This window comes from Apostichopus japonicus, chromosome 14, assembly GCF_037975245.1.
Source record: "Apostichopus japonicus isolate 1M-3 chromosome 14, ASM3797524v1, whole genome shotgun sequence".
In the NCBI taxonomy this organism is placed as follows: Eukaryota; Metazoa; Echinodermata; class Holothuroidea; order Aspidochirotida; family Stichopodidae; genus Apostichopus; species Apostichopus japonicus.
Window position 1 is genome coordinate 21,598,209 of NC_092574.1, and position 27,922 is coordinate 21,626,130.

Consider the following 27,922-nt stretch of genomic DNA (forward strand, 5'->3'; position numbering starts at 1 on the left):
TCATAGTGACACATCAACTATTAGTAGCAAAAATAGGTGAGATAGTAGCCTATCAGAAACAATGCATCATTTAGCCTGATTAACATCTCGAAAAGAAAAGTGAAAAATTGATGAGCCTAGTTTGACACTTCCTGAATTTCTTAAACTAAGCCAAGAAATAAGGATATGATATCACAAAGATGACGACTTCTTATTAGGTCTCATGAGTACTTCTCATATTTTGAATGCATTAATATAAATGAAGATGGTGGCAGATGTATAACGCATCGAACACGGCAACACTTGATTCATTCGGCGTGTACACATACTGGTTTAAAGATGCATGGCGTGAGTCCCTTAGTTAACATAAATCTGCGTCATTCTTTTTGATGGTTGTCGTTATTGAATGCATAGAAAGAAGATGATGACAGACGTACTGAAAGAAACAAGTCAGCACTCTGCTTTTTCGACATCTCGATATTATACCCATTACTTGAATATGGCGTGAGTTCATATGCTAACATGCATGCGGATATGCTCTAATGTTTGAATACATGGAAGAAAATGTTGACAGACGTACACACAACAAACATGTCAAAATCTTGTTCGTTCGACATGTCGACATGTCGACATTAAAACGACTAATTGACTATAGCGTGAGTCACTATTAGTTATCATACATGCGGGATATTTTCTTATGTTGAATGCACAGAATGAAAATGGTGACAGACATACCGTAGCAAGCGTGTCAACATGTTGTTTATTTCGACATCATCGCAATTACAGCCACTATTTTACTACGGTATATTGCACGATTCCATAAGGTATAATATGTGGATACTCTCTCATGTTGAAGCATAGAAAGGGGAGGATTATGATGAACTACAACAACCAATATGTCAAAAACCTTTTCATTCGACATGTCCATATCTCGTTGTATTTAACCATCACGTGGGTCCCTAAATTACAATGTGGTTACTTTCTCATGTCGAATGCAAAGAAGAGATTGCTGTTACGTAACGGATTTGTCAACATGTCAGGTTACACTTATTGAAGGTATTAGCCAGTCGTTCATTTAATGTACTTCCCAGCTCACTTAAAGCATACATACATACACACATACATATATCGCCATGTACAGGTAATAGAAAGTGCATTAATTGTGTGGAGACAGGTTAGTCATACGCTTGAAAATGTTCAAACCAGAGGAATTTTGAGGGTTGAGGTATACTACAGTAAAGGGAAACGCATGGAAGCTCCTAGACAAAATAATACCATGTTATTACTTCATACCCACCTCACATATCGGTAGCAGGCTTTCGGTGAATCCATATACTCGTAAATTCTAGCACATAGGTACCATTCCTCTTAACCACAGTAGGCCCCAGACCTGGTACCACCATCCCTTGGGATACCCTCATAAACTAGAACCCACCCGGTGGCCGTGCTCCCCGCCCCCCCCCCCCCCGCGGAGGAGTTATAAACTCGCAAACGCTCTAGCGACCGGGGTTCCTAAGCATGGACCCCCTTCCACCCCCTCTACACAGCCGAGGCCCTCCTCCCAGCTAGCGAGGTCAGACTAGAATCGATTATAGTAGAGTAGTTAGCATTCGTATTCTCCCTTATAGAATCTTGTACTCATACTTTATACAAACGGAAAGTGTACCCGCTTACTCTAGCCTAGAAAAGACATCTTGTACCAACCGGAAAGCCATCAGGCTAGTTATTCATTGCCTTAGACGATTTTACTGTATATGGATGGAATCACCTGATTGATATAGCAACCGAGGAAAATGTGTCCTGAAGTCAAGTACCAGAACATTAGAAAAGAGTTCCAGATAACTTGATGATTGCAAAGGTATTAGTATTACCCTTCTGAAAGTTGATGACATATTACAGTCTTTGGAGGAAGTGTAAAACCCTCTCAGCCACCTAGAAGATGAAAGGTCAAATCCTGACACAGAAAGGTCATTCGTCATAAGATAAGATCGATTTGAAAGCGTACAAGGTTTACAGACTTTTGGCCTCTGTAGACTTCAAATGACCTTCAATCAGCATCATATGTGGGCAAATATTTGGACAATATCTGTCACTAAATGTACTTGTTGAAAAAACAAGCACTAATAAGGGCAGCTTTAATGGGATAAGGGTCAAGCATTCTGTGTCAAATTATATCCCTGAGGTCTATAATATTGAGAATTCAGAGCAGTTTTAAGATATTGTGCAGTGATTCTGTCTAAAGTTAGATACAAATGGTATATTAAACAGCATCTTAAATCTGTATAAATTAAGCATGGTGCGAGCATGGATGTATACCAAGATAGTGCGAGCAATGAAATATTACCCTGACATGGTGTAAATATTCATGAATTACTGATTAGGTACAGACCGTCTACTCACCAACGGCAAGCTACACACCAAATTTGATCTTCCTCCAACTTCTACTTCTTTAGATATTGCGTGAACAATGTTTTCAGGCTTTGAACCGTGCTGACCTCAAATGACCTTTGACCGATACCAACAACAATCCCAAACCAGTTCTACCTAAGGGGAACCTACATACCTAAATATGAAATGTACCCCAGTATATCCTTCTGAAGTTAGAGCGTTTTACGAGCAAGTGTCACATACACACGCACGCACACGCATACATACATACACGTCATCACCATCGCATAGATTCCTTCTGCCTTCGGCAAGGAATAAAAAAAGCCTATAAGAATGACGTAGCGCATTGCTTCTACAAAATAGTGTTTGGATTTAAGATATGCGTTGACATGGTAACATACTTGATTTATTTATTTATGCTTGAGACATTTGCTCTTAAATGGGAAAGCACATTCATGACTTCGTATCGAAAGGCCAAAATCAGAGCTTTTAGTGTTTACGCTTGGAGAATTTTTGTCATATTTGCTTTTTCAAACTATACCGGATATCGCTACGGGAGACTATATAGATACAGCATACCGTAATATCACCTGCTTTCAGAAGAGATAATGTAGAGCAGGGGTGTTGGTACCGAACTGATTCCGCGAACCGCAGAGGTATTTTATACCCAATCCACGAGCCGCAACACTTACAGACGTACCTACATGGAAGAGCTGTATATTATGAGAATTGCAAGATCTGAAAGTTTTACATGCATGCTGTCCATCCATAAGGTTGCAAAAGTCATATGAGCTATACGCAAGCACTTAAAACAGTACATCTTTCTTCTCTTCCCTGGTTAAGGTCTTTCGTTCCAAAAGTATATAGTAATCTACTTTGAAGTATTCAGTCGTCTATTTCAACATTTCTCAATGGATAGGATTATATTTGGAGGATAAGACCCTCTAGATCGAAAGGCATTTTTGAAAACTTCCAGCCAGCTTTAGAGAGCTAACAACTTTGGGGCCGTGTACTGATGATTCATACATACATCTTATAGAGGGTCAAATGATGGTGCATAAAGAGAGCCTGGCAAACCTGGTCCTATCTGGCTCTCTGCTACAGAATACGTACCTCCGATAAGGCAGTAATACCAACAACAAAAATGGTCCTATGTGGTGAGACATATATTCCGTAGTGTAGGTAACCCGTATATACTAGTCTGATGCCATCTGATAATTAAAATAAAGTCTTAACGATTACTTCACTTTATAACTAACTCACAATACTATAGGGTATATGAAATTTGATGTATAACACTCAACAGTGCAAGATTTACATCTATAATAATAGCATTATGCAATGACTTGCGCAGGATTTTAAAACTGGGGGGGCGGCCTAATCCCAGAAAAAAAATATTGGAAGTCAAATTATGAATTCCTAGGCATATTTAGACTATAAATTAGGTCGATGGAAGAAGTTCTGAACTCAACGTTGTGCTAATGAGTGCAACAGAAGGGTGTACCCCAGTATAGTTGTGGTCTAATTCGTGGAAAACGCTTAATGCAAAAAACCACCTACTGAACCATTTACCCCAACTGACGATGGGAGGTGGGAGCCCCATCCCCGTTCCACCCCTCCCCCTTGCGCACCCAACTGGCCACACCCCACCGTGGTTTCAGTACATGTCAATAACTTGTACAAGTACGTTGGAGACAAACAAAAGGCTGTAAACGAACTGCGCATCTATTTCAAAAAGGTCCGTACTGTAGCTATTGGTGAACGTGTAAGTGGGTAAAGGTAAGAGGGCCTGACGGTTTAATCCTAGCAAGATCACAGTGAGTTCACCCATAAGGGGACAGCTAAGTTAATCACACAGATGGGACAGACAAGTTCACTTAAACAATGAACGAAGAATGTTTTAGGGTACCTCTTAAAAAGAAACTGTTGAAACTTCAAGCTCCTCTATTATCCTGATACTTAAATGCACGGATAAAAGAATTTAAGCTGCCACGTGTAATCATTTATATTGACCTGAAGGTTTGCAATCTCTGACCAAGTCACGTGATGCTGTAATACTTCCACAGAACTGGATATCCTTCAAGTGAACTGTATATAGATCAATGTATGATGGCAACTCTCACCATTGCGTTAACGATAGAATCCCGCCTATAGGGGAATTGACCCCCTCTCCCCGTGCAAAGTACTGCCCCCCCCCAACCCATTCGTGCCACCGTCGTGTATACACAAATCTTCACAAGTTACGGGACAATTGTATTGTGTCCGACCCTTAAATTGTTGGTACCCTCCTTGACAAGGGAAGTACCCCTCCATATCGTTTGTTGGTGCCCCTGTCCTCAGATTTTCTTGCTACTGACCTGACTATAGTAGGATACATCTATATAGTGATACATTCAAAACTAAACACAGCCTAATAAAAAGACAAATTCGTATAAAAGTGATATGTTGACTTAATTACCTGAACAAAATATAGCAAAGCAAAATAAATAACAACATGAGTTGCGAACGTTGTCAAGGACTTTTTACTGGTTGAATCCTCCCATTTGACTGTTGTCAGGTTAAATATATAATAAAAAAAAATATGTATATAGCCTATATATATCATTTACCGCGTCTGAAGTCTGAAGTACAACAAGGGTTTACTAATGCCTGGTATAAAGTCAGGATAATGTCACCAATAATAATAAACTGCCTTCAAGGAACGCTATCAAGAACATAATAGTTTCAATCGGTACTATAGTTTCAATAAGCCGCCTAAACGTATTACTTGCTACTAACCTGGAAAGGAAAACTCAAGCTTTTTGTGATGCGTTGAATCGTAATAAAGTTCAGCCTGATATGCGCCTTGAATGTTAAAACAGTAAGATCCGTTCACAAAATGAAGTAGTTCCCTAATGACCCTTCAAGTGTTAGAAACATATCACAGTCCAAGATAGTACATACCGTAGTATTCTAAATTTGACCGCACGCTCCGAATGGGGTTTACCACAATTCTTCCTTGTGTGAACCCGATAACATAATGAATGGTGTAATGATCTGCCCCGGTGTGTGTACAACGATTCTTGAAAAGTTGTGATTCACAGTGTCTATACATGACCGAACTCAACTATTTACTTTTTGTAGGTCTAACAAGTTCGACTCGATAACAAATAACCCTTAAGGTTTAATGTCTATATAAGCTAGCTAAACGAATCATAAAAAAAATAGCTTGACGCTTTGGGTATGTAAAGCCACTAATCCTGTAGAAAGGACCGCCATTAATCTTCTTTAACGGTTATGGTTTCCCACCTTGACTATATAAGAGTACATCATATATCTGTGTGAGTGGTGGAATGCCAACATCCGCTATCATTTCTCGAAGTAGTGCTAGCTTTTCTGGGTTTTGTTTTTCTTTCTCTTTCTTTCGAATTAACTCTAAAATGAGCCAGACGAAGGGGTATATTCCTAAACGCAATGTGTGATGTCAGGCTGAGGCGAATCATGCATGCATCTTTCGATGGAGGTGGGGGAGGGGTGGGGGACGGTTAATTAGGGTTTAGGACGACAGATAGCGTTATTTTGAAGAGGGGTGGGGTGGTAATTTCATGTCATATTTGAAGGGCGGACAGGAAAAATTGGTCAAAGAAAAAAGAAAAAAGTTACATTACCACAATGTCGAATAATCACTAGCTATATTTCAAGTAGTCCTTCCGCCCCTATACGGTACTTCTTCCATCTCAGTCTCATAAATTGAACCAATTGTATCCAATATTATTTTAAACCGACTCTTAAAATATTAATTGCCCATACAGTCAGAAGAAGGTGCACCATTTCTTGCTTAAACCTGAAATAATACAACAACGACAAAGTCATGCATGGTTGTCCCACCAACCGTGAAGATGACCTTCGAAAAGACGGTCCTTAACTTTACGATGGTGACGCTCCGTTGGAAACTTTCGGTTGTTATTGTTTGACCACTCTACCATGTTTCTCTTACTACTCTGCCGCCATGACCAAATAGAGCTTGGTTTAGTGGATGATAATTAGATTACCCAAAATAATAGAAGGCTAGTTATGTATATGTATATATAAATATATATATATATATATATACTCACATAACACATAGTCCAATTAACAGTAAATGTGGGCTACTCACCTTCCGCTGGAATTATGAACAACCCTGTTCTAGTATACCTTTCTGGAGCTCCAATCATTGGTATATAGTTCAATCCGATATCAATTGAGTCCGCAATATTGTACTTGCCATGTATATAATGTTAGTCAATAGAAAGGCATCCTCTGCTATATAGTATTAACTGTGCTCCATAATAAATTTCATTGGCCGGATGAGGATTGTGTCAAGCATCTCGGCATAAAAAATATGAAGCATTCTGCAAAGGTCATTTAGTACACGACAAGGTATCCTCTGTCGGTTTGTGTCATTCTCAACGGAGGCCTGTTGACCCTTTACTCTTTCAAATGCTTGGTTATTTATTAACACAACAACCCAACCTACAACAAAATACTGATGGAAGCTGATTGAGCCGTAATAAATCTTCTTTATTCTGCTCCTCATTCAGATACCAGAGCAATGCATGATCAGCAGAGATGATGATAACCATTACGATCGGGGAATATAATCAGCAAGCCTACACGCTATCGGTATAATGACCAAACCTACACGCTATCGGTATAATGACCAAGCCTACACGCCCGTAACCGAAATATAACTATACACTATAGTCGTTTATCGGACGGGCTTCTCCAAGATTGTCTTGACTAGTTGCGGACGAGATAGGATATCCTTCAGATAGGTAGAGCCGCGCTCTTGTGAACTGAGCGGCTTGTTCCTGACAGTCCAAATCAGGGGAGGGGTGGGACGGTGTTTTAGTATTCATGTTGATGTTACTATACTGCGTGCGCCACGTTATGTTTGACCTTTCTTACCGAACGTATAGTGCCCGACTCATGCCCACAAAAAAATTCGCCAATATTCCGCCCCTTGAAACTTTCCGGCTTGGAAGTACTAAGTACGAGCAGGCAATGCAAAACGTCCCACCCCCCCCCCCACCGCGTCCCCCACCCCACCCCATCTCCAACTGAACACAACGGAATAACAACAAAAGATACCCAGATACGTAACGAAATGCAAAATCTAAAACAGGTATAGTGATGTATTTTTGGCTTCCTTCGTTTTCGTTGTTTAAAACTATAACTAAATAAATAAATAAAATAAATAAGATCGATCCAGGAAAATATAGGCATTTGGCAACACAGTGACGTCATCACACTTCTACCACAACTGACAATTCTCACGTCTACAATAGTTATTAACCTCATGTCCAATGGTACCACCTTTCAAGTATCCACAGGAACGGTTTCATCAAACGATCGGTATTTCCAAGGTCTCCGAGGAATCTCCGAGGTCTGGATTACTCACAGCGAGTAGGATTGGATTCCACTAAGCTCAGAAAGTTATATAATGACCAGCGGGATTAATTAAGGACAGTAAGGGGCTACGCAAGGCAGTACAAACCAGAGGTTGTTACTTATGTAATTTATTTATTAGTTTTTGTCTATCGGATATAATCCATTCTCCTGGAAAGACCCGGGTATGGGGTCTGAAATACTTTAAAGGGGAAAACAAAGTGAATATACAAAGACAAGTGATTAAATGGTATCGACATTTTCAGTAAAGGGCCGCCTTACGTTGCCTTGGTAACTTGACTGGGACATAACTGGTATTGGTGTGAGCTCGGACTAAGTTACTGGACGGTCGGTGGATGGGTTGGGGAGTGGCAAGGGGGGGGGGGTTCTGGACCTCATCAGGCATTCTTATGCCATGACAATATGTTATCAAAATTCTCCGTAAAGCATAACAAAACATGAAAACTCTTTCTTGTCACAAGTATATTAATGTGAACTATAAGCAAACAATTTAGAAAAAGGACATTATGTTGACACAAAGTTAGAACGAATAATGATGATAAATTCGACATGGAATGTAACAAATCAAAGACTCCCTCCCTCAGTTTTTTAAGAGTTGATGTTACTCATTTCGTACTAATTAAGTGGGACCGGTCCATGAAGATATATGACTCATGCCTTTGCTGGCCCCAAGGTCCGGAGTAAAGGTTCTCGAGCGTTGACTTGTGGCAGATGACTTTGGCCTACGACACATTGATGATTTTGGGCGGGGGTTACCATGACTACCATGAAGCGGACCTGTCTTGGAGTGAACTTTATCGTTGCTATGCTTGTTGGTCAGAGAACGGACAGCCTGTATCAGAAGATCTCGGTCTAAAGCGAAGACGAAAAAGAATGTGGTTTTTTAAGTAACTTATTAACGGATCCACAATAAATAATTTGTAACACTTTATCGTTAAGTGGTATACGTATCGATCTATTCAGGGTTGATTTACAAGTGTTAGGCTAAGGTGATAAAAGACATCAATATGTGTCAAGGGTCAATATAATGATAGACTTTGAATATGAGTCGTTTCTATAACTAATCTATACTACAACGATGACGAAGATGGTCGGACTTTGACATCAGCTGAGCCAATTATGAGCTACATTATAATGAAAATATGAAATGCGGGAAGGAACAACTTTATGGTGAATATTCATGAAAATGCAAAATGCTGATTTTGAAAATATTGGGTATCTTACTATCTTCAATGAGATGATACACAAACATGTTTTGATTTTAGTTATTTTTATTGACATGTATATGTCAACATGTTTCACGCGAAAATTGGACTATGCACTGAGTTACTCTTTGTTTTAAGCTCGCTGTTATACCTCTAAGGTAACTTATAAACCCTGTCAATTAATTATCAATAACATCTTGTGTATATACGGCTTGTTGCGTATAACCTGCGCATAGACCTAATTTCGGCGAGCTCAGGTTGGAACTTTAATTGACTGAATTATTCATGCTTATATACGGACGACTCCTTCTGATGATGATGATGACTAAAAGTCGTAAAATTAAGTTTATTGTGATATTTGTATCCTTAAAACGAAAACGTATAAATCCCCTGTCATGACTAACAAGTAAACAGTGCCATTACTCATGACTATAAAATATGTGCCTTTATAGCAAATGTGAAAAGAGTTCGATACAAACAAAAAAAGTCCAGATAGTTTATCGGTGCCCAATCATAAAAATGGGGTTCACGTTGGCTAGAGACAATACAACAATATGTACTGCTGGACTTGCCAAAGTAATATTCTCCTTTTACGGTCTGTGCAGATTCAAGTTCTGCTAACTGAACGGTGTAGTGTGACTTATAGTGTAACCAGTGGATATGTTGACAATGGGGACATTAATGAGTGTGATAAGGCGCCGAATAAGTTATGCTTCTCAATCTTCAAACGAACAGGAAGAAAGGTAAAGAAAGCATGGAACGAAAAGATTTGTTAATGTCCGCATTCTTTTTATTACCTTTAATAACTTTATTTCCTAAGTCCCAAAAGGACGAAACCGGTCGCGAAGTGGTATTTTTTCCTCTTTATTAATATAATATATATATATATAAATATATATATATATATATATATATATATATATATATATATATATATATATATACATATATATATATATTTATATATATAGCCTATATACCGTACTGTTATATATTGTTACCTTTCTCGTCTGCTGAGCGTACATAATCTCCTAATTTCCCGGCGTCGAAAGCTGCCTGTAACTCTCGCATTTTTGGTTTCATTTGGTTATTGAAGAAATGATCATAGGTGGTCAGTTTATGAAGATGCATCTGGTATCGAGATGTCGTTGGAACTGAATGAATGGAAATAATGAAACAGTGAGTGATAGAGTCAATGAATACGAAATGGAAAAAATGGTACCGGTAACATTAATTTCTTAATGAATGTTCTTCCATTCATTGTTTTGATCTTACTTACGTTTTCATTCCTTTTGGGCATATATATATTCATGATGTCTCATGTGCCTTCCTACCTGGTATGTTGGTTCACTATACCTATAGGCTATATAGTCATCCACCCAACCTCTTGTTGAAAGGATCATTGGAGCGGAGGGGGTGGGGGAGGGGGCAATGGTTTGTACATAAGGGTCAGGCAAGGCCCAGCGTGAAGGATCCATCGATATATAAGTCCTTGAATTCAAAAATTTCAGTCGAAAGGTCAGTTATAATAGCATATAATCCTTTACCCTATATGCAGCATGCAGATTCAATATTTTGTTGAATTTGAGCAGAATCTGATAGAATTTTACCTTAGGCTTCATATTCATTAGATAGACGCCATACTTATTTTATATGGTTCCAATTTAAGCATTATAATTTAACAGTGACTGACCAAACCTATTTAATCATGCATTAAAGCCCACAAGTAAGCAGACGTTAATCCATTTAACGGAGCATCGTGAATATTCACTATATATCATTTTTTTTTTTTTGAAAACTTTCGCCATTTATGTATTGTGTACATACAAAAACAAACATCAAGCCCTTGAAACCAAACGGTGTTAATAATAATTTTTTTCTATATTTGGGAGGGGGAGAGGAGGGGGAGAGGAGGGGGAGAGGAGGGGGAGAGGAGGGGGAGGAGGGGAGAGAAGGGGAGGGGAGAGGAGGGGGAGAGGAGGGGAGAGGAGGGGAGAGGAAGGGAGAGGAGGGGAGAGGAGAGGAGGGGGAACGGTTTGAATATTGTATATACGTGCAGTATAAGTTTAATTGCTAAAGTGCAGTGATAATTTCGAACAGAACATAAAAATACATTACATAATGTGGCTAAAACATCCATTTGACAGCATGTACTATACGTTCACAGACCATGACGTCATAGCCAGATTACCTCACCCATATCTGTTTTTTCTTATCCTCTTTTGCAATAAAATATATTTGAATCCGGTGATAATGTCCGACGTTCGTCGTTGTCTGCTTTACCTGTAAGCCTTAAAACTCTCCAGATTGCCAATTTACTTAATATAATCGTAAATTTATCCTAATCCTCCCCTACAGATAAAGAATAGACGGCCTAAGATACAGTGTTTACCTTACAAGTTATATAAACAGATGTTGTTCCTGAGGTGGGAGATATATATATATATTAGTGTCTTTATTTCCTTTATACGATCACAATCAGTGCAAGCTAAGTGAAATTTGAAAATTGTACCTCTCCCCTTTTTTGTTTGGAAATAAAAGATTTCATATGATATATATGTATATAAATTAGACCATTGGGATACACAGTATGAAAACAACACTTTAAGGCGGCATTTGCAATTTATTGTTATTTCGTCACACTGGATCATTGTTAGGACTTCAGTATGGGTGCTATTTATAAAAGTCCCTTTGCAAAATACATATATCCTAGCAAGGAATTTAAATAACTATATAATAAGTGACATATATACATGTGTCCTAATTAAATTTACTCTTTGCACAACACTTATGGGAGACATAGCATAAAATAACACTTAGGGCGACATTGGCGATTTATTGTTATTTCGTCACACTGGACCATTGGTTAGATTTCAGTATGGTTCTATTCATAATAATACCTTTGCAAAATACATATATCCTAGCAAGGAATTTAACTAACTATATAATTAGTGACACATATACATGTCGCCCTAATTAAATTTACTCTTTTCACAAAACTTAGGGAGACATAACATAAAATATAACACATAGGGGGGCATTGGCGATTTAGTGTTATTTCGTCACACTGGACCATTGTTAGAACTTCAGTATGCGGGTGGGCATTGAAAAAGACCCCTTGTAAAATAAATATATATATATAGAGATGGCTCTTTAGATGCATGACCGAAGCGACTTCAACGATGACAGAAGAACAATGAAAACTCATGTAGATCATAGTTCCTGGCGCGTTCCTTGTGTCCTAAATCGGCTTATGCAGAATGTAGAGCAATTAGGGGACAAGTGTCAGTATGCCTATATATATGTATGTGTATACACGCTACATCATCTAGTCTGCGAACGTATGGATAAGTGAGTTCCTCGTTGTCATCTCACCTATTCGATTTTGCTTTGCAGTTGTAACGGAATGAAATCTTAGGTGGGACAAAAAGAAACTATATTTTCGATGGCACGCCGTTGATTTCATCTCTCCCAATAGTTCCATGAAATGTTGGAGAAAGCAGAATTTAGAAGTCACGATGCCGCGTTTATTCTGAGACATTATAGGTCAAGTAAGATACCCAAGGGAAACTAGAGAAATGTCCTTCACCTTTCTTGGTTGGTTGTATGGTATGTATACCTCACCTACAACAAGCTTATCGGTGGGTGGGTGGGTGTATTTCAAAGAACGGTTTTCTGAGCAACATGAGACTTCAGAGATTAAGGGTTCAGATTTTGCTCCAATTTTCGAAACATGTGATTTCAAATAATACGCAGTATGAATTGAAAAGGATGTTACGTTTACTCTTTACGTGAAAAAGAATGAAATCGTTTTTGATGGTGTGAACTGCTTAGTGAAATAAAGTGATACGAGATCTCCGTAATATGCATACGTCCGCGTACTCGGGTACGGCTTTCTCCATTCTGCATGTTGGAAGATTGTGAGCTATAGGGTCGTATATACGGAAAGAATTTAAAGAGGAAATGGCCCGGCTCTTTCTCTCAGGCTTGAAGTGAGTTCGTACTAGGGACCATTTGTAAATCTTGTATTTATATACTAACAGACTAATGAAAGATTAAAGGCATTGAAGACTCGCCCCAAACCGCGTGCGGCCATCTGAAAAAGTTAGCTTTCTGTTGCATGCAAGTGACGTTTTGTTCGTGTCGCTACAAAATGCAGACAGTAATGAAACGTGATACCTTGTTATCTTTATATCTGGACCTGAGATGTACATCGCTGCTATGTACACTGTGCTGTGGGTATTGACCGTAGCTGCATGTATTGACTGTACACTAGTGTCTAACTAACGACGGTAGCAAGCTGTGTGTTCATTTTTGGGGGATCGATGGTGGTGTTTAACACTTCTGTTACACCTCATTCGAAACTAGGTCAAATTACCGGCATTAGACGTTTCTTTTTGCGCGAGTCTTCACGCCCTTTTTAAGTACTTGTGCTCCTGCTTAGAGCCTTGTACCCGTACTCAAACCAAAGGGAATTGTACTGTATACCGGTACTTATTCTACATGGTGCACCCGTACCACATGTCTGGCTTCTCTTTAATTAAAAGCTCTGTTTCTTCCTATAGAACCATTGCTATAATCTAAAGAGTGCGCTCACCCGTAATACCGTGTCAGACGAAAAGGTCAAGCAGGCTATACCAATCTCGGGCATACGTTACCGTATCTATTACCATGTACAATCCAACTGTGAATCTATAGATGTAAACGGCTCCGCGTGACAAAGAGAAACAGAGGGCGCTCGTTGTATAACAAAGAAACGGATTAAATTCAATCCGCGGGACTTGAATTCATAGACTATTACCACACGCTTCAGAGATGGCAATGTATACGCAAATGTACCATTTATCCACTTTCTGGATTCTCGGCATGACGTAATAAAATTTAAAATTGCCTTCAAAGTTTCAGTAATTCTACGAAAGTGGGATTTGAAATTTGGACATTAATTAAACACGCACTAAGGGGGTCTATATGGTTTGTCAGGAAGTCATCTCTGAGACCATGGAGGTAAAAACAGTCTGTTTTACCTCCATGCTGAGACGAAGAAGGAAAAAAAAGATTGGTTGTAATATCATATTTACTGGTTGAATAACCAGATGGATCAATGCACTTTACATACGTTACAAGGAAAGAGATATTTTTTCACCTTTTCTCCGAGAGTTATGACTGGTGGGAACTAAATCTCGTTTTATAGAGCGTCAATAATATCAAATTCACAAGTTTTCTTTTTCAAGCGATAACCTCTTCAATTTTATTTTATTAACTTTTGAAGCAAAAGCGATATAAACCACTTAAAATGGACGTCGTTAAAGTTCACGGGTTCTCTCATGACAAAGGAAGTACTTTTGATCGTGTTTTATTGTAGTGACGTATACCTATGAGTCAGTGTAGAGTACAATGACTGTTGTGTCCAAGCACAGGCACTACGAAAACTAAAAATTCCGGTTTATGATAAGACTCGGCAATGGCGTAGGAAGGTCCTTTGAGTGGGGGGGGGCTGAAGACTGATGGCCGGCCTGGGGGAGGGGTCTAAGGGGAGGGGGTGTCCCCCTCCCCTTTGGAATTTTTGGGCATTTCCAGGTGGCTTCAGATGCAATTTGGTGCAATGTAGCACACTTCAACACCCACTCCATTTTGTAAATAATTTTGCATTTTCACCTGGCCTTAGATGCAATTTGGTGCTCCAAATGAGATTAATTTCTCATTTGGAAATGAAAAAGGGGTTTTCTGACTTGCGAAGCGGGGGGGGGGGGGGCGGAATGATACTTCCGCAGTTCCGCCCCTCCATATTTTTCACTGGGGGGGGCTGGCGCCCCCAGCCCCCCCCGGTTCCTACGCCCTTGAGACTCGGTGAAGTTGAATGTAGAAAAAGGCATAACATACTATTTATACCGTAGGCCTATTTGTATTACGTCATCATGACGATGGGATGATCTTTTCCCTTTTAGACAAACGTAAAGTACTATGGTACTTATAAGTCACTGTGATTCACAGGGAAGTATATATTTACTGTATACATTTCACGGGGGGGGGGGGGTAGATCGATTTCGAGACCGACTGGGACCGACTGCAGTCACTGGCTAAGTAAAGTTTCGAAATACAAGGAATCTATTTCAAAGGCCCGGTAGAGGGGTCCCGGAGGAAGCTTAAGTATTTGGCGATATTTCTTGTTCTTTCGTAGCGATTGTGAATTTCACTGGTGTGTTGATTACCCCTCCCCATCCCTCCTCACATACACACGCACCTCGTATTGGACGCACCTGGTGACACAATTTGTTATTACGTGATTGACGAGAAAAGCCTATAGATAGAAGATGCAGCTGCGTTGCTCCATGGTTCGGACGTCATGAGGACACGGACAAAAACATGAATATGCATCAGGGGCGTCGGAGCCGGTACGGCAGGTCCGGCAAACGCCGGACCAATATTCACGGCGCAAAAAAAAAAAAAAAGTAGGACTAAGAAAAAAAATGGCTAAATATAAAAAACCCAAAATAAAACAAGCAAGTAGGCTAAATGTGACTACTCTGGCATGGCATGGGTCTTGTTTTCAAGCTCGGGAAGTGCCATTTCCTGCAATCTGGGAGGCATTTTTTCAAAATTTTCTCCATTACGCTACGCGCCAACCATGGTGGCGCGTAGCAAAGTTTGACCTACCAAACGTCCCCCGATATTTATGATAGATGGCCACACTCTGATCTGCCGTACCAATCCCAAATAGCTTCCGACGCCCCTGTGCATACATCATGAATAAGTCATATTGATAAAGACTCGCACATAAGTTAGAGCATAACTTACCTATTCCAGTGGTAGGTACATGTTTGGTTTTATTGCACCCAAATCGTGTGGTTGGACCGCTAAGTATATTCTGTTGCTTCGGATATTGATAAGAAAATCTCATGGACGAATCTAAAGAGTAAGGTGTGTCCTCTTTAAAGTCACTATATTTATCAAAAGCTGACGTCATCTGAAAACCTTGAAAAATGACAAGCATAAAAAATAATGAATGAAAAATAAATGTCATCTAGTTACGAAAATGTTGTGAAGCGTTTAGTAAATAAATTAGTTTACAATAAACTGAACAGATTAATCAAATCTTCTATAGTCGTACGAAAGGTTCTCCCTCAGCCCAGTATTCGGATATGTCGGGGGGGGGGGGTACGTTGTAAGGGGATCGGCGGGGAGGGGATCGTGTGGCTATCCTTATAGCGAGCTCACGGGAATCTCCCTTTTTCACCATCGACTTTCTAAAATGTTTTAAATCACATTCTATCCTCCTAATATTTACACCATCAATAGTTGAATTATACTTTTTAAAATTCAAACCAATGATGATATCTGCAAATATGTCAACTAAAAAAAACACTTCAGTAATAAATATCATAATGAATTAGATTTATAAAGCGCAGACTAATCCACCGATAACGGTCTCAATTCGCATCACAATATTACCCCGGTCAACGATAACTTGTCAAACATAGAGAAAATCCCTCCACATGGCAGCAGCTAAACAGCGCCTAACTGACAACTTATCTCAAATGTCCTCATTTATACACCTGGGTGAAGAGAGGCAATGGAGATAAAGTACCTAGCCCAAGGACACAAAGTAATGATCTGGCCAGACCTCGAACCTGAAAACCTTAGATCACAAGTCCACTACCTTAGCCACAACCCTCTCAGAAGTATTTGTATGGCACTTCTCAAGAGAATGGTTTTAACCTTTGGACGGATGTACTTGCGCGCTGATTGTAATAAACCGCTGATATCAATACTATGGTTCTGTCCTCGCAAGAGTGCTGGCGCTATTCATGAACTTACGCATAGATAGTTAATAATTATGCACTTAGTCGATTCCGGCGGATTCAAAACACTTATCTCATAACTTGGTACCACAGTTGTACAGTCATAGAATTGGATGTTTATATATGTATATAGATTAAATAAGGTAAGATATAAAATTTGGAGGGCAATAACTACTGCTCCTTGATTTGAAGAGGCTGAATAATGGCGAAATAACCAGAAGCTTAGTACTTATATTCGCATGTATCCTATATGTCGAGTGTTCAAACTAGGAGTTTTAAAAGTTTATAAACTGAAGAAGCTTAAACGGTATGTCTTGTGAGGCAAAATGGTAGGGAAAACAATGACATCACGATGTACGAAATATATTCTCCAAAATCGATAAATATTAAAAATGTCGTCACAATTGATGGTCGTTAGACTCTTTGGCAGATAAACAAACTTTTTATTATTATTATTATTATTACGTAATGGATCTATGAATGTGTAACTTGTTTTCAATATACAAAATGATTGTAAATGTGAGTACCTTTTAAAAGAACGCAATGAATAAATATGTACTTAGTGTAACGTACCTTTTCAACGAACGAAATTGTAAAAGTGAAGTTGACTGTGTGTTGTGCTAAATGAAACAACATTAATGAACGAAGATAATGAAAATTTACCTTTAGGAATTCCTAAATAGTCACTGTCATAAGTTGACTGGCATTTATCTCTTAAAACCTCCTCCATCATTTGATCTGTCAGTAAGGTTGGATAAGTTTTCTGGTTTTCTGGAACATTCTTTGGTAATCTCCAAACGATGAAAGACTAAAGAAAAGATAACAAATTGCACTTGAAAATAAACTTATACATTAACCTATACATTACATAAACCATACATTATGTAACCCATACATTAACCTATACATCAGCCTATACATTAGCATTTACATTAACCAGTATACATTAACCTATACATTAGCCTATACTTTAACCTATACATTAGCACAAAATATTAAAATCTGTTTTTTCAGAAAAGCATTATAGTTATGAAATAAAGCATTTTTTTTAAAAATAAATTTTCATTATTTGTGTCTTATAATATTCTATGCCAACAACCCACAAAAATATAAGTCATTATCTTGATGTTGTTAAGTGAAAGTTAAAGAATGAACTTTTCTAAAGTGACAATCAATGAGATTCATACTATAGAAATTATGCAGAAGGGAGATGAAATGTTTAGGACTGAATAAATTTCTTTCATTACTGGCTTGTGAAACTTAATATTTAATATAAACCGGACGCGTATCGATGGTGGGGGAGGGGGAACGGGGGGGGGTGGGTGAGGTACACTTCTCACAAAAATGTCAAAGACTTACTAGTGCGCTCTTTTATTTTGCTTTTCTGGGAGAACGGATGATCCCAGAGTTTGAGCAATATCAATGTTATTTTGAATAATGCTTTGTATGTTCAAGTTGGTAGCCAATGAAAAGCAAATTGGTCAGTTCTTTAAAGGTCTTTTGAACACTAATACTTAATATCACATTCGTGGGTGGGGGAGAGGGATAAATCAACTACAGATTTACCCAACTACTTAGCCCGTGTAACATATAGTCACGTTTTATCGCAAATAATTAACTGTGTATGTTGAAAATGATTTAAGCATTTTATGCGTGATAGATAATAAGCCAACATATAAAAGTGTCTGGGCGACAGAATGAATGCATTTTATCAGTTGCTGATCAACTTTTATTTGATACAACTCAATCAATAAGGATACAGGCATAACATAAAGTTTGATCACTTTTAGTAATACATGATAGATTTGGTAAATTTGTTTGACCGAACGAAATAGAAACTGCTTAAAATCACAGGCTTAACGGGTCTCAGAATCTTAAAAGTCGTCAGTATTCGTCCCAAATATGCTAGAGAGTCAAATAATGGTCACTCGTGCTTCAATTTCAACACTCATTAATTACATTACTCTCAGAGTATTAATCCTCACTGAAGCATTTAATTGTCTAAGTTTAACACCACTCAATGATTGGAAGTAACTTTAACAATCATTGCATTCACACCCTCAGAGTAATATTCCTCACTGAAACATTAAATTGTCTAATTTTAACACCACTCAATGTTTGGAAGTAACTTCAAAATACAGAACCAACATCAGCAGCAGAGTATACTCTAGAAATGTTCTAGCAATTTTAAGCACGCTAAAATATGGCGCCAATACTGCTTGACTTTGTCTTAACAATACTGGCCCCTGTACTATAGCCCCTACAGGCTGAGTCCGGGGTATTTAAATGACAATAAAAATGACATAAAAGTAGTTGAACACATGTATACACTTAATAGTCAATTCTATAGCAATCCTAAATATTTAGATTGTTAGCGTGCTAAAATTTGCGGCCAATAGGCCTAAACTGATTACCTGTAAGGCCTGTAATCCATGTAGTAATAACGTATATGCCTATATACCATGCAATTACATCATACATTCGTGCAGGGACCAGTCAGCAGTCCACATCACAATAGAGGAAAAGACATTCTTTCAAAGCCTGGCAAATCTCTTTCTCTAAAGTTTAAACCATTGACGCAAATAAATCGATCAGGTTTTCCTTCATTATCTATCTTAATCCAATCGTCTGCAGCCTCCGCTTTGCGAAGGCTACACAGCCGAAGTTCTATTACCGACCCTGTTCTACACATGTATATATGTTTTTGTTTGTTTTTTGAACGAACCAAATATAGCGGTTTTGAGTTTTCTCATTGAAGAAACTTTTGAACCAAATATATTTCTTTTATCAGTAGTTATGTGGTAGTGACAGCAATTGTCTATGGTTTACTCAATACATGTTACACTTGACATTATACAAACGTTGCTTCAATTCACGTAGCCGTCTACGGAGAATATATATTATATTGCCAATAAAGCCTTTATGGTTAACACGAAAGCACAAGAGAGGGTTCTTCTAGTAATGGCCAACAGAAAGTGGAAAATATAATGACATTTCCCTAACGATTTGCCCAAAATCATCAGTCAAACACAACACAGAACCCAAAGTTAACTGACTGTCATGGCAAAAGATCCTATGCGCTGCGAGCAGGGTTCGAACCTGCGCGGGAAGATCCCATTAGATTTCAAGTCTAACGCCTTAACCACTCGGCCATCGCAGCTGTTGATAAGAAGTGGGAGCACACAATGTATATAAAATAAATGCAATGTGCCACTCACGGTACTCGTGTTGCGCTCATATTTGTATGCATTAGAAAAGTTGTTCTTTTAAAGCATGCATGGATATACAGTGTCAAAGAATAAATGTATTTAGTGCACTTTACTTTACAGCTTATGTTATGGGACTTTTAACGTAGGAAATTAGTGTATGTTATGGGAATTTCTACAATAGTTGATGTATGTTTCGTAACAGAATACTGCGTGTTGTGGATATATGGTAAGTGTGTAACACGTCCGTGCATAGCGCTATATAGGATTTATAAACGGCAACCAGTCGAGTAAAGGTGAGTAATCCAAATCCAGAAACCAAGGGCCAGAGGCGAATGGAGGATTTCGATCTCAGAGGAGGGGGTGGCCATTAGGTCATTTGGAGGCGACTCCCATAAGTAACGAGGGCGACGCCATTATGCTGTAGATGCTATCAGTTATTACGGGAAAGGAAAAGACAACCGGAGATCAACTTGGGGACCGGGGGTTACGGGAACTGCATGATGAGAGTTGGAACCGTTGACAGACCCAAGAAAAGGCGGATAAGAGGGGAAAACCGCGAGGATGTGCAGTGGCGTCGCCAGACATTTCAATCTTGGGGGGGGGGGGGGGCACATCACTTAATTAGGGGCACAATTTTTGTTGTTGTGAATGCCGTCCTGTGGGAGGGGTCTATAAGGGGAGGGGTTTTTGATTATTTAAGGGTCCTAAGATGCAATCTGGTGCTATATTTTGCAACTTGAAGTAACTTTATGTTCAAGAATTTCGGGCTTAGTCTGTCTGATCTCTATAACTGAGGCAGATAATTTTTTGTTTGAGTATTTCTTTTAACACTACAAATCGCATCTAGAGGGGGGGGGGGACCTGCAGGGTCACGATTTTTTTGGGAGGGCACCTGCCCAACCCCCCCCCCCCCAGGCGTATCCCCTGGCGGCGCCACTGAGGATGTGAGGACCGGTAACGTCGACGGCATCTAAATAGGATGGACAGATATGTACGTGTATTTCCTAATTACTGGAGAAGGCCGGGAAAGGGAATTCTAGCTGTTATAACAAATCTATAGTTGGCGAATAAGGCACGGCCGCGTGCCTTATTCCCGGGGTCCTCCCCTGCAGAAATTTGTTAACGGCAAATGTAGCATTCTGAGCAATGTTTTACTAATGTACATGCCTACAAGGGTGGGGGATTGAATTAGGATAGGTGTATAGTCGCTGGAAGAGGATTAGCAGGGGAAGGGATCGGGAGTGGGAATTAAAGGGGGAAATTAACATTTTAGAAATGTTACAAACACCGTCGAAATTACGAAGTAAAGCGTACGTTGCAATTTGACATGAAACGTCGCAATCCATAGTTTAGATTAAATGCAGTAATTCCTAAATAAAACGTAAATATTTCTAGATAAAACGATTAAATTTGGACATAAAATTAAAGTAGGCCTATAATGAACTTATGGTAAAAAAAAAATTCTCAGATGAAACCGCTAATTACGAGATAAAATGTCAACATTTTGAGAAATGTTATAAGTCATCCAAAATGTTTACAAGCATCGTCAAAATTTTAGGTTAGAAACATAAATCGAGAAAATGTCGAATTTTGTTGAAACTTTGAGACAAAAAACATATACATTCCGAGAAAAATGTCAACTTCTCGAGATAAAAACATCGAAATTTTGACATAAAACATCATCAATTAGAGATCGATGCATGGATTAAATGTTGTGATAAAACTAGCTGTTTAAAATACTACGGTAAATGGAAACTGCACAAGAAACCAGAATAACTTAATCGATCCTTTTCATTTATGTAATATATAGTCCTACATTGTATACAACACGACCAGTGTGGTCGATCGAGTTTGACGAAAATCTGGCCGCATAGGTTAACGCAAGCAGAAAGCCGGCCGTGCTCAATATTTATTCAAATTTAAACTTAAACAATAAACTTACGGTAATGGTGAATATGATGATCTGATCTCGAGAAAGCAGAAATTATACATTTTTAGGGCTAGGTTTACCTCCTTAGATGATAAAAGTAGTACCGGTATAATTATATGCGTAATCGTACATCATTTTACATATACTCAGACAGTATACATCATACTAATTCCTACCGGCCGACGAACGGGGCGACAATCATTCTACATAGACGTTTCCAACAGATGATTACCCTCAAAACGTCATGATTTTCCAGACAAACCACAAAATATTCGTCACTTTGGCTCGACGGAGTGGGGGGGGGGTTGAGGGGTGTGGCACCCCTCATCTTCCCCATAATGACACCCCAGTACATGACACACGTTTGCTTCAAGATGACTTATGGTTTAAACCAGGGTTTCCCTAACTTTATCCCCCACGAACCCCCTGTTGATGTCAGAGTTGTCCACGAACCCCCAACTTTTCGAGACACGATCTGAGTCATTATTATACCATAATACGCATAACAGTGCTTCGTAAAAGATCAAGTTCATAGTGTTCATTGTAATGAAAAAAAACAGAAGAGTTTGTTGATAGGTACGACTTTTGTACATTACTAAATTATATGATATATCAGATTTTAGTTCAACAAAAAGTATACTCTAGTTTTGACTTTCAGAAACGTCTCACGAACCCCATGGACTCACGCACCCCCTGGGGGTTCATGCACCCCAGTTAGGGAACCCCCGGTTTAAACCGTGATAACTTAATTCAGTTACCAATATCTCGAGCACGTCATGCATAGGAGCTGAATGCAAATATCACCAGGATATGCTTATAGGATATGTTGCTTTATCATCATAGGTAAAAATAATAAATTTTCTTCTTGACTATCCAATTCACCATATTAGTAACCATAAAACATCCAAACAATACTGGTAATGATATAAAATGTTTTGTATCCGTACCTTAAAAGGATGTGGGTTATTCCTTCTCTGTCCCGATGCTGTCCCTGATCGTATTGTGTCTGGTCGACAGTATCCTTTATTATAATATTCACTACGATAGGTCGGTGAGCCCACCTGATCTGTAGGTCCATGATTAGCTCGGTAAGCAGCGTCAGTGGTACTCGGTCTGATGAAAATATATAAGAAATAATGTATACATCTGTCTATATATGTCATCAGTCTCTGAATGTGAGTTGTCTTATATTTTAAGCCAGTGACACCGCTGCCATTTAAGGGTACCATACTAAAATTAGAGTATTTATGTACAGCCGTCTGAGGTTAACCTATGTCAAGATATAGTTCTAAATGGACCTACTGAAATGACTTGTTTTACTTGGGTGGGGGGGGGGTGCCACCCGGGTGGGTTGAGGGGTATTTGTGCAGCCATCATTCATTATTTCTTATGCTTGAAAATGGTGATCATTGCTTGGATTTAGTTGAAGCGGATGGAATGAACTACTGATGACCTAAATATCAGGAGGATTGATTGAAGTTGATTTAAGACGGTTTAGAAGTTAAAGTGGATAAAACTGGATCAGGAGCTTGCGGATGGATTGGGGAGTACTTTATATATGTGATAAACTTTCAACTCTTTTAGCTCAAATTCCAAACAGTCATAGTGGGAATGAACCATGATAGTCGAAGCCATCGAGACAACTTGAGAAAGCGTTCGTTCTAAGAAAGGAAAAGCATATTTCACATTAAATATTTTTCCGGTTTTTTTTTTCTTTCGAAAGTCCAGATGAGGTCAATTTGAATGAACCATGATGGTCGAAGACATCGAAAAAACTTGAGAACGCGTGCGTGCTAAGAAAGGAAAATCATATTTCAATATAGCCTAAATATTGTTCATGTTTTGTTTTGTTTCAAAGAGAGATTTTCTTACTTCTTTTTGAACAGGAGGTATTTGAATAGATTTAAAATAAGGAACTGTTGAATCTCTTACCTGGCAGTACCAGATAATTTATCTGGTATTTTACCGGGAAAGTCACGTCTATAAGTAGTTACCGTTCTCTTTACCTCTCGTTCGGATCCCGGCGTATGGGGACGACCTACAGAAATGTCACACATAAAAATAATGAAAAAAAGGAGAGATAACGTGTTGTATATACACCCTCGAATTTCGAAGGCGACCTAAAATGTTACAGAGGATGTATAGCATTTATATACACCCTTGAATTTCTGGGGAGGGGGCGACCTAAATCCTGGAAATAGGAAGTAAAGAAACCAATGCACACGACTTGCTGTTAACGTTAAGTGCGGTAAGTAATATATTGTTAGAATTTAACTATATCTGTTTTGTATTCTTTGTGTATTTATTTGTGCATTCTGTTTTTTTTTTGTGCAATTCAAACTACAAATGCTAGATAGCTTATAAAACGGTATTTACTCCTTAAAAACTACTTCACACGCGCCAAAAAAAATGTATAGTGTAAGATTCAGTTAGTATGATATAGCATTCATATATATGCCTATAACTGTTCTATAACACTTAATGGAATATTGCCTTATATAAGTATAACAAACAAATATATTTTGAAATTTACTCACGATTTGAGTGTCCTAAGGATGCCATTGCTGTACGAGGCCGTTGAAATCTCGTCTTCGGTGTGATTGGGGGTGAAGGGGTCGCTTCTTTAGCAAGCTGCTCGCCTGGGGACAGAGTCGATATTAACTGCAAGCATTTACGACGATCCTCCGAATTCGCGTGAGCGTAAAATTCTCTCAGATCGTTAGCGAAATCTTTTGTAAGGATGTTTTCTCCGAGCTGTATAGATGAAAACGTACGATAATGATATGTATCCTAATAATGTTTTCTTTTCTTTCTGTTTGTCTTTCTTTGGAAATATATAAAAACGCATGAAAAGTGGTGGGCGGGGGGCAGCAATAAGATGTCATCAATGTAAAGAGAGATTAAGTACATAGAATGTGTGTGGTGAGGTTGTAGTAATGCGAAGTCAATTTGTGTGTATTTCTGTAGAAGTAGACATGCGGGACGATTACCCAAATTTGGGTTTAAAACTAACTGCGCAGAACGCGGGCAATATTGATCCACTCTCTTTATCTTAGTTTGGTCTCAACCAAAACGTTCTGCAAAAGTTGGGACTAAATATAAGCCTATAATGATGATTCGATATAAAGTGGATTTCCGTGAACAAAAGAACACATTTCCCTCATATACGGTACAGGCCTATGTTCCTGCACAAAAAACATTGACTTTGGATATTTCCTATAGAGAAGATTTGGATAACTGGGTGGTTAATAGTCAAGTAAATCATCGAAATCATGTTACTTAAACACTAACTTATGCTACCGTCACCCTCCAAACATTCCATTGTAGAAAAAGGCATCTAGCTTGTGATCTAAGTTTGCCCTTGTCGGAAAATATTTGAAAGGTGAACACTCACTGTGTTACAGTTTAGCATAGGCAGTTATAAACAATTGCTTGTACTAATTAATATTCTTACTACGTTAAGTTGGCAGATTTGCAAAGATTATGCAAATGTTTCATTATTCCAATACCGAAACGTTCCCAACTATAATTAAGACCGCACACACATATACGTATACTGTGTGCTAACAAAGGCTCAACAAAAGTAAAGGTTAGGCCTGTACTCACCGTGGTCTCATATTCTGTTCGAGGCTGTAGTTCCTGTGTGCTTGCTGGCCGGAGTCCTCCTTTGCGAACGATTTTGGGTTTATTCATTATATTTCCTCTGTTATTAGCGCACTCACGATACAATGAAATGTATTGTTACGTCATAAAATAAGCCGTATATTATTACCACTAGATTCCTCACTCGCTGTTATTTAGTATGAGGAGCGTTTTAAATACGCTTGGCATAACGCAGTATACTATTTCATAGCGCGTACATGCATTGTCGTCTGCAAACAAATCTTTGTGATTGTCAATAAATGTTCCATACTTCCGGGGTTCGCGCAATACGTTGGTTGCTAGGGAAGCTTAGCGCTGTTGCCATAACCTTTGAACGCACATGGATAAGTAGAGGCGGTGGCCAGGTGTACACCCAAAAAAATCGATAGTTTACACACATGACTGAATGAATACGACACGTAGATCCATCGTATTGTACATATAGGCTATGCATTCAACTTTTTACTGTGCACTTCAAAGTGTCTACGTGGTGGACTGAATAGACAAACATTGAATGAATTATTGTCGCCAATCGTAAACAGCAGTGTCAATGTAAGCCATTATTATAGCCCAATCCACCCCGGTCCGGAGATACCATGAGCGGTATGAGCTATGTAGAGGTCGGCTGGACGACATGTAGCTGGTATAGTTAATTTGGATGTTTCAATCTTTGCTTGTTCCTATGTGCTGCAACCTGTCTTCCTTCTGAGGCTGGGAAGGGGGGGGGGGGATTTCAGGACGTATTTCATTTAAGTAACGGGTTCAGAAATCAGTAAGGGAGCCGTTATACCGATACATGCATGTCAACTTCAATGCTGACCGCGGGGCAAAAAAAAAAAACAGTGAGTGCAACTCGAACACACCAGATTCATGCCTGTAAAGGTATACTGTGGGCTAATGTGACAAACATAATTATACCACCATCCACTATATTCACTATCCCATTTTTCGAGTAATTAATTTCCGGAGCTTCCTTCGAAGGTAGACGTCTAGTTTATATTGCTCTGTGGTGGTGGGGAATGGTACGGTAGGTTACGTGGTTCTCGTGTTGGTAAATTCAAAACATCGTGAACAAAGTGCACAACATACATGGACTTTTCTAGGGCGATTTTCAAGAAACATAGACGCATATCTGCATGGTCATGTTTTGGGATGTTTATATAACAGCATTATTTACAAATGAAATAAAGGTTTATCCATTGTCATATGTGTGTTACAGTACAACATTCGATTAAAAAAAGAAGTCAAATGAATGGCTACCGCGAGGCGAAAACATTCGAAATGTAGATACAACGATTTAAGCAACGTCGACTAATTATTACCAAAAACTAAAACAAACCATCAATATCGGTTTAATTTTTTTTTGGGTCATTGGCGAATGTATTTCTGGCGAAAGAAAGGATATGAAAATAAATTACGGTATATTTCTATAGTTGAAGCTGTACCGTGTTATAATGTAAGTTAAACATCAACCTGGTCTTTCTCGGTTTATTTTATGAACTTATAATAAGAATCGGCCAATACCGAGTGCTTATAGTAAAGTTATGTAGTTACCACAAATTGTAAACAGAAGTTCGGCTTCAAAGTATGATGTTTGTATTGTTTTGTGTGTTGCAAACCCGTGATGGTTATACCTGTTATTCGGTTTTTCGGAGTGGATTAAAGACTAGTGACATCTACTTTCAGTTGAGTAGGCTACTAAACTATGCACCATAACCAGAATGCAAAATGCATTGAGGTTTCGATGACTTCAATGCACTAGACTTCTGCTTGTTAGTATAACCAGAACTAGCTGTTACAATAACACTATGGCATGCTAACACAGGTCAGTATACTGTACGTGGTTATACACACCTCCATCAAAAACAATAGGGATCTTGTACTCAATTTTATGAATCCACACACCAAGTATTACAAAACAAAACCAAATCTCTAATAACTTCGCACATTAAGGTTGCAGAGGAGTCCACTTATGGACAAGTTAGATTGGAATATGCCCACGAAACTTCAAAGAATCAACTTGAAAGAAGCTAATACAGGTCACTGGAGGTCAACCTGAGGTCAAAGGTCACCCAAATGCAGTTCAACTATTTTACAATAGCGTAACTCCCAACCTTGATGGACATTTGGTTCTCAAGTTATTGCAAAAATACTAGTTTTTGACCCCTGATTGACCTTTGTTGACCTTGGACCACATGACCGTTATGTTTTGAAATGATCCCTTACCCCATTCACTACTTGTCCCAAAATATAAACATGTCGGATCCTGTCAATGGGAGTTATTGCTTGTTTTAATATTTTGGTTTTTGGCCTCTAACTGACCTTTGGTGACCTTCACAG

The 27,922-nt window shown here is 38.8% G+C and overlaps 2 protein-coding genes and 1 non-coding gene across 5 annotated transcripts in view; all 3 read right to left on the reverse strand.

Annotated features, from left to right (window-relative positions):
* Nucleotides 1–6,704, reverse strand: part of LOC139980177 (uncharacterized) — a 108,074-nt gene extending 101,370 nt beyond the window's left edge. The window contains exon 1 of one of the 3 annotated variants that reach the window (XM_071991641.1): nt 6,506–6,704. The gene's annotated coding sequence lies outside the window, so the exon portion shown is untranslated. Of the gene's footprint in view, nt 1–4,825; nt 4,979–5,145; nt 5,660–6,505 lie in introns of those variants that run through there. The other 2 variants (XM_071991638.1, XM_071991639.1) reach the window with 2 other exon arrangements.
* A 1,538-nt stretch (nt 6,705–8,242) lies between these two features.
* On the reverse strand, nt 8,243–25,840 carry LOC139980003 (uncharacterized). The gene is made up of 8 exons (XM_071991331.1): nt 25,547–25,840; nt 24,478–24,694; nt 23,873–23,978; nt 22,888–23,053; nt 17,465–17,609; nt 15,798–15,974; nt 10,004–10,156; nt 8,243–8,649 (listed from the first exon to the last, which is right to left on the reverse strand). Exons 1-8 carry the CDS (start codon nt 25,631–25,633, stop codon nt 8,417–8,419), a joined length of 1,284 nt encoding a protein of 427 aa, XP_071847432.1. The 5' UTR covers nt 25,634–25,840; the 3' UTR covers nt 8,243–8,416.
* On the reverse strand, nt 19,880–19,961 carry Trnas-uga (transfer RNA serine (anticodon UGA)). Its single transcript has one exon. It is a non-coding gene; the product is annotated as a tRNA-Ser (tRNA).
* Nucleotides 25,841–27,922: the final 2,082 nt, after the last annotated feature.